At 43.3% G+C, this 13,320-nt stretch overlaps 1 protein-coding gene across 1 annotated transcript in view; it reads left to right on the forward strand.

The window, feature by feature from the left end:
- The window catches only part of epb41l2 (erythrocyte membrane protein band 4.1 like 2), a 36,928-nt gene that overhangs the window by 16,440 nt on the left and 7,168 nt on the right, over window positions 1-13,320 (forward strand). The window contains 13 exon segments of the mRNA XM_046873635.1: window positions 176-218; window positions 1,211-1,249; window positions 1,252-1,285; window positions 2,740-2,952; window positions 3,088-3,175; window positions 4,561-4,713; window positions 4,881-4,978; window positions 5,720-5,892; window positions 7,990-8,066; window positions 10,205-10,279; window positions 10,644-10,679; window positions 11,307-11,366; window positions 12,823-12,984. Of these exon segments, the coding sequence (XP_046729591.1) occupies window positions 176-218; window positions 1,211-1,249; window positions 1,252-1,285; window positions 2,740-2,952; window positions 3,088-3,175; window positions 4,561-4,713; window positions 4,881-4,978; window positions 5,720-5,892; window positions 7,990-8,066; window positions 10,205-10,279; window positions 10,644-10,679; window positions 11,307-11,366; window positions 12,823-12,984 (1,251 nt within the window).

Below are 13,320 nucleotides of genomic sequence, written 5' to 3' on the forward strand. Positions count from 1 at the left end.
CACGTTTGTGGGTACAAAGTAAGTTATCTGTGTGTGTGTGTGTGTGTGTTATACAGACATGTTTGTAGGTACTAAGTAAGTTATAGGAACATGCTTGTAGGGACAAAGCTATGAATGTATTATAAATCTTTATCTGTGTGTGTGTGTGTGTGTGTGTGTGTGTGTGTGTGTTTAGTGCTGGCTCGACCCGACAAAGGAGATCAAACGTCAGATTAGGAGTAAGTAGCTTTTTTTTTTCTTCATTTACAGCACAAACACATACACTCTCTCTCTCTCTCTCTCTCTCTCTCTCTCTCTCTCTCTCTCTCTCTCACACACACACACACACACACACACACACACACACACACACAGATTGTAGACATGGTGTCACTCATTACCTATAACCTGATTTCTTTATTAAGATTAGTATATTTTTAGGTTTTTGACTGGTGTGTGTGTGTGTGTGTGTGTGTGTGTGTGTGTGTGTGTGTGTGTGTCTCATTCATTCACTGTTGGACAATTGGACAGTGTTAAATGTAAGAAGAATTCCGTTTGTATCTGACCTTACATGACATCTGTGTGTGTGTGTAACTGTGGGTCACTACAAGTTATCGTCTTCCATAACCCTGAGTTTTTCCTCTCTCTCTCTCTCTCTCTATCACTCACTCACTCACTCACTCACTCACTCACTCACTCACTCACTCACTCACACACACACACACACACACACACACACACACACACACACACACACACACACACACACACACAGTCAGCAGTGGTGAATCAGGATGACCCAGATCATCCAAACTGGGTCATACCATCTCTCTCTCTCTCTCTCTCTCTCTCTCTCTCTCTCTCTCTCTCTCTCTCTCTCTCTCTCTATTTTAGCCCACTGGAAATAGAGCAACACACACACACACACGTTATGAAAGTCAGGACTGAGTGAACGAACACATTGAGTCCCTGCTTGTCTTTTCCTTACTGTCACTGTGAGAACCCAGTGCTCGTGGAAACAGGAAGTGAATTTGTGCACTGTACATGACCTCCAACTTCAGAGAAACACACACACACACACACACACACACACACACACACACACACACACACACACAGTATCACACCAACCATGACATGGTTGACATGCTGACACTGGAGACTCCTTCCAGAAATATGTGCACTATCAACCAACGTGTGTGTGTGTGTGTGTGTGTGTGTTTCTCTACAGACTCACAGTGGCAGTTTGAAATCAATGTGAAGTTTTATCCCCAGATCCCGCACAGCTCACTGAGGACATCACCAGGTACACACACTCAATATACACACACAGACACACACAATTAATATACACACACTCAATATACACACACTCACACTCAGTATACACACACACTCAATATACACACACTTAAATATATACACACACACATACTTAAATATACACACTCACACTCAGTATACACACACACAATATACACACACTTAAATATATACACACACACACACACACACACACACACTTAAATATACACACACTCACACTCAGTATACACACACTCAATATACACACTTAAATATATACACACTCACACTCAGTATACACACTCAATATACACACTTAAATATATACACACTCACACTCAGTATACACACACACTCAATATGCACACACTTAAATATATACACACACACACACTTAAATATACACACTCACACTCAGTATACACACACTTAATATACACACACACACACACTCAATATACACACTTAAATATATACACACACACACACACACACACACTCTTAAATATACACACACACAATATACACACTTAGATATATACACACACACACACACACACACACACTTAAATATACACACTCACACTCAGTATACACACACTTAATATACACACACACACACACTAATATACACACACTTAAATATACACACACACACACACACACACACACACACACTAATATACACACACTCAATATACACACTAATATACACACACTTAGATATATACACACACACACACACACACACTTAAATATACACACTCACACTCAGTATACACACACTTAATATACACACACACACACACTCAATATACACACACTTAAATATACACACACACACACACACACACACACACACACTCAATATACACACTCAATATACACACACTAATATATACACACTTAAATATACACATTCAATATACACACTCTTATACACACAAACACACTAATATACACACTTAAATATACACACACACACACACACACACTCAATATATACACACTCTGAAATATATTTTCACACACACACACTAAAATATTCAAACACTCTATGTATACACACACACAATCCATATACACAATACACACTCACACATACACACTCACTCAATATAAGCTCACACAAATATACACACAATTTACGCACACTAAAATATACACACCTGAACACACTCACACACTCAATATACATACACACTAACACACACTTGATATACAGACACATTCAAATATACACAAACTAAATATATACATACACACAGTACATACACACAATCCATACATACACAAATACAAAATACATCCACACACACACACCCCGAATACACACTCTAACGCTGCTCCACCCATCTATCTAATAAACAGTTTGAGTGAATAGTGACACGCAAAGTCAATCGTTAACTGTGTGTGTGTGTGTGTGTGTGTGTGTGTGTGTGTGTGTGTGAACAGGTATCTGCTGTGTCAGCAGTTGAGACAGGACATCGTGTCGGGGCGGTTGCCGTGTTCGTTCGTCACACTGGCACTGCTCGGCTCCTACACACTGCAGGCAGAGCTCGGAGACCACGACTCAGAGCAGCTCCACTCCATCTCCGACTTCCAGCTCGCTAAAGATCACACCAAAGAGCTCGAGGAGAAAGTGCTGGAGCTGCACAAGACCCACAGGTATCTCTCTCACACACACACACACACACACACACACAGATAACATATGTGATGTACTGAGTGAAACATCGCAGCTGTCACTCTCTCTGACACTGTGTGTGTGTGTGTGTGTGTGTGTGTGTGTGTGTGTGTGTAGGGAATGTCCCCAGCACAGGCTGATATAAATTTCCTGGAAAATGCCAAAAAGCTCTCCATGTACGGTGTCGACTTACATCATGCAAAGGTAAGCTCCACCCACACATGCACAGGCACCGCCCACTGACATATTACATAAAACCAAGCCTACTGTAATATATAACACTAATTTAAACCACACCCACTCCAACATGCAAAACTAATATAAGCCACGCCCTCTATCTCATAACACTGATATAAACCGCAACCACTTTACCATAACACAAATATAAACTACGCCCACTGTGATGTTTATAAATAAACCACACCCGCTATCTCATAACACAAATATAAACCACGCCTGCTATATCAAAACACTAATATAAACCACGCCCACTATATCATAACACAAATATAAACCACGCCCACTATATCAAAACACTAATATAAACTACGCCCACTGTGATGTTTATAAATAAACCACACCTGCTATATCAAAACACTAATATAAACCATGCCCGCTATATCAAAACACTAATATAAACCACGCCCACTATATCATAACACAAATATAAACCACGCCCACTATATCATAACACAAATATAAACCACGCCCACTATATCATAACACTAATATAAACCACGCCCACTATATCATAACACAAATATAAACTACGCCCACTGTGATGTTTATAAATAAACCACACCCGCTAGATCATAACACAAATATAAACCACGCCCACTATCTCATAACACAAATATGAACCATGCCCGCTATATCAAAACACTAATATAAACCACGCCCACTATATCATAACGCTGATATAAATCACATCCACTATATCATATTACAAATATAAACCACGCCCACGATATCATAATACAAATATAAACCACGCCCACTATATCATAATACAAATATAAACCACGCCCACTAAATAAATGGAAGGAAGGATAGGGAATGAGATGGGACTGGGAGAGTGATGGATTGAGGGAATGAAGGAAGGAGAGATGGAAGGATAGAGAGACAGATTTGAATAGAGAGGGTGAGGATAAAAGAATGTAAATGGAACGAGAATGTAAATGGAGAAGTGTGTGTGTGTGTGTGTGTTAAAAGCTTCTCATGGTATCTGTGTTTGTAAATCTGTTCCTTCCATCAGAGATATTGATTTCCTACTTCTCCCTTTACACACACACACACACACACACACACACACACACACACACACACTGTAACGGAGTTTACGAGGTCGACGCTGGTGTTAATTTGAAAAGAGGAAATGAACTGAGGCTGGGGCACTGAACCAGAGCTTCATCCCAAACCACACACACACACACACACACACACACACACACACACACACACTCCTATTATTACCACTGCTCTAAGTAGTAATGTGTTCTGGAACACCACAGGTATGAGCTGATCAACTTTCACTTCTTAAAGAGAAGTGTGTGTGTGTGTGTGTGTGTGTGTGTGTGTGTGTGTGTCAGGACTCGGAGGGGGTGGACATCATGTTGGGAGTGTGTGCTAACGGCCTGCTGATCTACAAAGACCGTCTGAGGATCAACCGCTTCGCCTGGCCCAAGATCCTCAAGATCTCTTATAAACGCAGCAACTTTTACATCAAGATCAGACCAGGGGAGGTGTGTGTTTATACACACACACACACACACACACACACACACACACACACACTCAAACAAACATATATACACATGCAAACTCAATTAAAATCAATCAAAACAGTGACCGTGAGTGTGTGTGTGTGTGTGTGTGTGTGTGTGTGTGTGTGTGTGTGTGTGTGTGGTAGGCGGAGCAGTTTGAGAGCACGGTGGGATTTAAGCTGCCCAACTATCGCGCCGCCAAGAGGGTTTGGAAAGTGTGTGTGGAGCATCACACCTTCTTCAGGTAAAACTCGTTCACTTGACTAAGCCCTAACTGCAGAGGCTACGCCCACTTTACAGTCTGCCACTTGGAGGCCACTGTGTCTGACACTCAGGACACACCCACTTTACTGTGTCTGACACTCAGGACACACCCACTTTACTGTGTCTGACACTTAGAGGACACACCCACTTTACTGTGTCTGACACTTAGGACACACCCACTTTACTGTGTCTGACACTTAGAGGACACACCCACTTTACTGTGTCTGACACTCAGGACACACCCACTTTACTGTCTGACACTCAGGACACACCCACTTTACTGTGTCTGACACTCAGGACACACCCACTTTACTGTGTCTGACACTTAGAGGACACACCCACTTTACTGTGTCTGACACTCAGGACACACCCACTTTACTGTGTCTGACACTTAGGACACACCCACTTTACTGTGTCTGACACTTAGAGGACACACCCACTTTACTGTGTCTGACACTCAGGACACACCCACTTTACTGTGTCTGACACTCAGGACACACCCACTTTACTGTGTCTGACACTCAGGACACACCCACTTTACTGTGTCTGACACTTAGAGGACACACCCACTTTACTGTGTCTGACACTTAGAGGACACACCCACTTTACTGTGTCTGACACTCAGGACACACCCACTTTACTGTGTCTGACACTTAGAGACCACGCCCAATACATATTGTCTGACCCTTTAATATTTTGTGTATGTGTTTGTTTGTTTCAGGTTGTCGGATCCGGAGCCGCCGACGAAGTCGAAGTTCCTGACTCTGGGTTCTAAGTTCCGGTACAGCGGGAGAACTCAGGCTCAGACCCGTCAGGCCAGCGCTCTGATTGACCGGCCCGCTCCACACTTCATCCGCACGGCCAGCAAACGCAGCTCACGCAGTGTCGACACCGGTAACACACACACACACACACACACACACACACACACACACACACACACGAGTCAAACCGAGTAAACACAGACACACATTTCCTGTCATCAGGATGATGGACAGAGTGTAGAAGGGAATCGAGTGGAATTTTTATCCATCTGTTTTTCTCACTGCTGAACACACACACACACACACACACACACACACACACACACACACACACACACTAGGGCTGGGCGATATGGCCTAAAAAAAAAAATCCGATTTGCGATTTAAATCGATTTTTTTCCCCCTGCTTAAAATTAATCTGCATATGACAAAATGTTTTTTTTTTTTTTTAAGTTTTAACTTTATTAAATAAAGTTTATTTACCCTTCTGGGATTATAACCCACTTTGGGTTAAAGTGCAATCAGAAACAACAAGCCAAAGATACAAGATGGCTCCCTGCCTTTGTAAATTGTGAAAATAGAACGTAACGTAACATAAAATGAGCAAACCTACAAAGAAAAATGTTTTATGAGTGTTTAAATGTGGAACGTGATTGAAAATGCACCTGAGGTTTTGAGTGATTCTGCCTTTACTTTTCTCCAAAACTCCAGTAAAATGAGATTAAATTTAAGAGAGTAATAGACGGGGACACTGTAAATAAGAAGTATATGAAAGATTGAGCAAACCTATAAAGAAAACTGTTTTATGAGTGTTTGAATGTGGAACATGGTTAAAAATGCAGTGATGTTTGGAGTGATTTTGTCTTTACTTTTCTTAAAAGCTCCACAGTAAAATGACTGTTTATGAGTGTTTGAATATGGTGATTTAAATGATCTGATTTTTCTGTTTCTTAACGGAAACGACATTCTGAAGCGTCTTTACATGTATTTTGGTCGCTTCCACCACCCGTACCGGAAGTGTACGATTAGACGCGCAACACTAAACAAAGTGCGGCTGCTTAACCGTGTATTTTCAACATGCGGCTGCTTAACTTTTCTTGGGAACGAGTTCTTCTCTGCTCGCTGCCATGTTGTTTGTGTATCTCTATGGCAAACGGGGGAGGGGGGCGGGGCTGAGTTCGTTCGAAACTATGGAAGCCCAGAGGGGAGCGTCGGCGGACATTAAAGAGAAAACCGATTTTTATTAAAACAGATCGAAGTAAACTACACATTCGAGTTATTCGATAAAATTGATTTATCGCCCAGCCCTAACACACACACACACACACACACACACACACACACACACACACACACACACACTGCTGCGTTTGGCTATCACGTGATTGCTCATCTGTGTCACAGCTCCGATCCAGAACGCTGACCTCGTTCTTTCTTCAGCATCTCTACAGCCGTTCTGTGTGTGTGTGTGTGTGTGTGTGTGTGTGTGTGTGTGTGTGTGTGTGTGTGTGTGTGTGTGTGTGTGTGTGTGTGTCACAGCGCCACTTGCTGGCCTCTCACAGTAACACACCACACGCTTGGCTCAACATGGTGCAGCACATCTGGATTAACGTGGAGTGCAATGCACAGCTGGATAAACACTCTGAACACCACACATCCGGATTAACACCCTGAACACCACACATCTGGATAAATATCCTGTACGCCACACATCTGGATCAACACTTTCTACACACGCATACCTGCACAAACATAGTTTACACAGTGCTCCTGGATGAAGACCATGTTGTAGACCAGACATCTGGATAAACATGGAGCACAGTGAACTTCTGGATGAGCCCTGTGTGGTGTGAACAGTGTTTATCCACGTGTGGTGTGGACAGAGCTTATCCAGATGTGTGTGGAAGACATTATTTGTCCAGATGTGTTCTGTAGACAGGGTTTTTTCCGGATGTGTTGTGTGGACAGCGTTTATCCAGATGTATGGTGTGGACAACACTTATCTAGACGTGAGTTGTGGACAGCGCTTATCCAGATGTGCAGTGTGCTCCAGATTTTTGGTGTGTTACATCTGGATATATGCCACACATGGGAATAAACCCTCATGGAGACACAGAGCACCGCCCATGCTGCACATCTGGATGCATGTCATTCACATAAATGAGTGATTAACCGTAGCGCCAATGATCAGGGTTTGATTTGGCGACCTTTGACCTCTCTTTCGCAGCTCCAATGATCGATGGTGGCCAAGCCCCAGGTGAAAATGGCCGTGACCCTGCGCTGGACCTCTCCTCCGATTCCAAGGTGAGGAAGCTTTACTCCATGCTCTTCAACCTCTGTATCTTCTCTCCACAGGTTCTAAGCGTCTTTATAGCGTTTGTTGTGAACGTCTAATCAACTGTCACCCCCGGTTCCTCGTCCGCTCAGTCTCACTTTCCCATCATGCTTTTACTGTTTGTCGTCCCCATCTCAGACGTGACATCCAGGTCCTCACGTCTCCGCCCGAGTAGGATTTCCGTTAACGTTACGAGATCCCACCAGCCTTCCTGCTTTCACCCCGTCCCAGCCAAGCCAGTTGTTTTCCTGCTTTATTTCTTCCTTTCTTTCTATCTCTTTCTCTCTCCAACATCCAACATGATTTAGGCCAGGAATAAGAGAAAGATGAAAGGAATCGAAGGATAAAGAAGGAATACGCAAGAAAGGAAGAGAAGATTGAGAAAGGGATGCAAAAAAGAAAGAAAGAAGGGAAAGGACAGAAGTAGGGGACAGGATGCAAGTGGAGAGAAAAAGAAACAAAAAATAGAAGGAAAAGAAAAAAAGAAGAACAGATAAAGGGTGGGAGGAGGGAACGCTTAGCGGGAAAGAAATAGAAAAAGAAAGGAAATGAAGGAAGGAACATCTTTCGTGGACTTCGGAATGCGAATGGTATTGGTTGTAGTTGTAAACTACACACACACACTCCTTATATTTCCCTTCCCACTTTTGCAATCCTTGTCCTTACAGTGACCTTTTGACCTCCAACGGTTCATTGACTAACTCTGTTTCTCTCCTCTCCTCCTCGTACCGCTGTTTTATTTTCATCATTCCCATTTTTTCCCTTCACCCAGTCGCTCTTCATGTTCCCCTTCTTTCCGTCCTCCTCGTCCTTGTCATCCATCCCTCCCACCCTCGACACTATCTCTGAGCTCGAGGTCCCGTCCGACGTCTGGGAGGACGAGCCGGAGTTTGATCGTGACCCGGACCTCGAACCCGATCTTGATCTCGAACTCCCCACGGAACCCGCATCCCAGTCCCTTGACCCCGCCCCCTGTCCCGAAGAGGGCGTGCTTGCTTTTGCCCCACCCACTTCTGGTGTCCCCACCGAGCACCACCCACGTCCAGGCTCCTCCCTTTTGGCCTTGTTTAAGGGGGCGCACTTGCTGGACGAGGACGGCTCCATTGCACTGCCGTGTCCCTCCTTAGTCCTCATTTTTGCCGTCTTTCTCTCGGCCTGCCACTCGGTGGCCCTCTCGCTTGCCCTTGCGCTGCCTCTTGCAGTGTCACTTTGTTACCTAGAGCCTAAAGCTTGCTTCTGCTTCTGGGCCGCCGAGATCGGCGCGAACGCCACGTCGTCCCCCGAGAAGACGTGCAACCCGGCCGCCTAAACCGACCCTCTACCCCCTTTTTTTCCATCCGTCCACAACCTCATTGCTTCCTCATGCTATGCACTGTGGTAGATTTCTCAAAATAGCACTCGTCCCTCCTCCTTTTCCCCCTTGTCCTCTTCCTCCTGCTTGTAAATTTCCCAGCATTTCTTCGAGTGTCTATTTATAGCCCCTGCCCCGCCAACCTCGTCGACCCCATTAGCAAGTGTATATCTCGAGTTCCTCTGACCGTGGACGTCTTTTAATAGACTCGTTCTCTCACAAGGTCCTCGTTAGTCAGCTTCGTCAGGACGCGCATGCCTCGAATCGGTTTCCAAGCACCGGCCATCGCTCCTATCCTTCAAAAGAGAATAAACATTTTACAAGTAGCAGTTTTTGACATCACTTTAAACTTTTGAGGGGTGGAGCCTAGGGGGGTGGAGTTCTAACAAGCTAACAAGAGTCCTCGCACTTAGCTACATGGTGAATTTTTGTTTGTATTTTTATGAGGTCCCCCAAGGTAGACTTCGCCACGTTATCGACACCGGACGTCAAATCTTCACGACCGATTCGACGCGTAACCGTCACCATGGCGATTTTTTTTCGCTACACGTTTTCAGCACGTTGTCTATACACCTGTTGTTTCTGTACTGTCGGACCCACACACAGAAAAGTCTGTGTTACGTTTCCCCCTCGCCCCGGCCCTTTAACACCGACTAGCCAGTCCTGTTTTTTTTTTATGGAAAAGGCCTTCCCATCATCCATTTCACCTTTTTCTTTTCATTCTAATCGAAATCGTCCATCATTTCCACCAATCAGATTCCACAGGTGAGAGAAGGGGCGGAGCCTGGGGAGGCCACCGACGCAGAAGTCGCTGCCGGATCCGTAGCCGAGGTCTGCTGTTCTATCTATCTATCTATCTATCTATCTATCTATCTATCTATCTATCTATCTATCTATCTATCTATCTATCTATCTATCTATCTATCTATCTATCTATCTATCTATCTATCTATCTATCTATCTATCTATCTATCTATCTATCTATCTATCTAATTTCCCTTTTTAATTTTCTTTCTCTCTCTTGCACACTTTCTCTCTGGATATTCTTTTTCTCTCCTTCACCTCTTCTCACTCTGTCTCTTTGTGTTTCTCTGTCTCTCGCTCTCTCTCTCTCTCTCTACCTACAGTGTAAGTATGACTCGATACTGAAATGAGATATTAACAGTTTGTTTCCTTCCTCTGCTTGTGCTCTCAGTCTGGACCACAAGGAGCCGAATCTTCTCAAACTCAGGTTCTTTTCCTTCCAGTGCTGATTCCAAACTCTCCATCCAGTTCACTTTCTCCTCGTGTGTGTGTGTGTGTGTGTGGGGGCTCTGTTTCTGCTGACGCTTCTGGTTCTTGTGTCTTGATGTGTTTTTGTGATTTGCTTGTGGATGCCGGTGATGATGACGATGGTGTGCGAACTTCTCCAAACCGTCACTGACACGAACCACAGATATTACAGTTAATTCCAGGCGTGTGTGTGTGTGTGTGTGTGTGTGTGTGTGTGTGTGTGTATATATATGTACATATACACTGTATGGCCAAAAGTTTGCGGACACCTGACCCTAACGTTCTGTAGATTTTAATTTTACATCCCTGGATCTAAAGTCTCCAACTTTCAGGAGACGGTTTGGAGAAGAACCACATCAGGCCAGAAGGGTCGGGTGTCCCAATACTTTTGGCCACACAGTGTACGGGTGTACACATAGTAAATGGTAAACAGGAGAACTGGAACACACACACACCCACAAGGCGGTTTGGACAGGTTTTTAAAAGTCCTTCACTCCTGCTTTCTTTTTTTTTTTTTTTTGTTCACGCCATTTTTTTTGATGCATCCTGTTTTGGTGTTTTTTTTGTTTTGTTTTTGCCTCTGCAGAGCAAGCTGAGAGTGCAGGGAGAGAATATTTATGTCAGACATAGCAATCTAATGCTGGAGGTTCGTATCTCGGATCAGACGCAGAGAATTGATTCATTTGTTTGTTTGTTTCTTTATTTATTTATTTCTTCCTGAAACTCGTTTATGTACACGAGAGAAAAAAACTCTTTCAGACTCGAGTTTGTGCTCGTGCTCTCTCTCTCTCTCTCTCTCTCTCTCTCTCTCTCTCTCTCTCTCTCTCTCCCTCGAGCTGCCCTTCACTCTCATTTTGTACGTGTGTGTGCACGCGTGTGGTGTGTGATTTTAATATATATATATATATCCTTCAAAAACACTAAAAAACACTTTTACTTCCAATTTGATTGTGTGTGTGTGAGAGTGTGTGAGAGTGTGTGAGAGTGTGTGAGAGTGTGTGAGAGTGTGTGAGAGTGTGTGAGAGTGTGTGAGAGTGTGTGAGCTAATGATAATGACCGACTCGAGTCGATCCCGAGTGAAACACACACAGAAAACCTTCTCGAATTATTTGTTCTTTTTTGCCTATTTCTATAATAATTTATTTTTATTATTTATTGATTGATTTGTTTGTGGATATTATTTGTTTATTAATTTAATTTATATATTTGTTGTAAACATGAAATAATTGAGTGTTTATTATTTATTCATTATTATTATTATTATTATTATTATTATTCAATTATTTGTTTATTTATGATGAAAGTTTATTATTTTTTATTTTTAGTTTATATATTTTATATTTTATATTATTATTATTATTATTAATTTTTGTTTTTTATTGATTCTTTTTTTATTTGGAAAATGAGGAGGAATGGAATGTGATGAATAATACGCAAGCAAAAGACGAGTTAAAAGAAAAGTGAGGGAAAAGAGCAGAGCTTCAGATTTGGTGGAAATATATATATATATAAAGTAAGAGGTCCCCAAAACAATTGAGAAACTTTAAGGAATTGCACTCGTATGATGTGCAGTATTAAGGGGAAGTGTCGTGTAGAAACAGTGGATTAGAACATGACATTTACCTGCACAGGTTCTGTATGTGTTTCACTCGTATGGATTCCTGTAACATGCATGTGGTAGTTTGGGGACGGGGGGTTTGGGGGTAACTGTGGTGGTTGGCACCACAGTGGGATTAAACCTGTAAAGCCTCGGCTCACTGCTACACACACAGAAAGGGGTGTGGCTTAAATTTAATTCGATCAGCCCATTCGAAAATATTTGTATTTAGACTTTAAAATAAAAATGTTTTGAGAACGTTTAGCATGAAATATACGATATTAGCATCGATTGTTCCCAAGCGCGAGCGCTTTTTAGCCGATCATGTCGTCTAGTTGCAGTCGCAGTGCTACAGGAAAAGCAGATCAGAAAAAGATATATTTAAGAAATCTGTTCGTTTCTGGTGTTCCAGCAGTGAGGCTTGGTATACACACTGTTCCATGACTGTGTCTTCTCACACTAACGGTGTGGATGTTCATTCCCCCCACGGTCGCCGTGGCGATAGGATCTGGATAAGACTCAGGAGGATGTTTTGAGGCATCAGGCTAGCATTAGCGAGCTAAAGCGCAGTTTTATGGAGGCGGCACCCGAGCCCCGGCCCAGTCAGTGGGAAAAGCGTCTGACGGGCAGCCCAGTTGCCGCCAGTGTGCCTCTGCCTGTCGCTGGGGTACGTCTGCTTCTGCACCGGGATTTGCCGGGCGACTCGACACGCCTGCATGCAGCACCCTCTCTACTGTCTTTGTCGTTGTTTTCTGAGGGGCAGTCTGGCTTGTTTATTTTGTTCCTCCGGTTCCTGAGATGTTTCTTTCTTCGTCACATGTCACAGTCATAAACTTCCAAGAGTAAAACCGTGCAAGGCCCACTTTAACCTGGAGTCACCCCTGAGAGGTCTCTTAAACAATCCTGACTGCCTCATGATCACTTCCTGTACACCCAAAGCCAGTCTTCCCTGTTATCTCTGCGGTGACTCTGACAAATAGAGACTATAAGCATGGACGATGGG

Source organism: Silurus meridionalis, chromosome 18 (assembly GCF_014805685.1).
Source record: "Silurus meridionalis isolate SWU-2019-XX chromosome 18, ASM1480568v1, whole genome shotgun sequence".
Taxonomy (NCBI): domain Eukaryota; kingdom Metazoa; phylum Chordata; class Actinopteri; order Siluriformes; family Siluridae; genus Silurus; species Silurus meridionalis.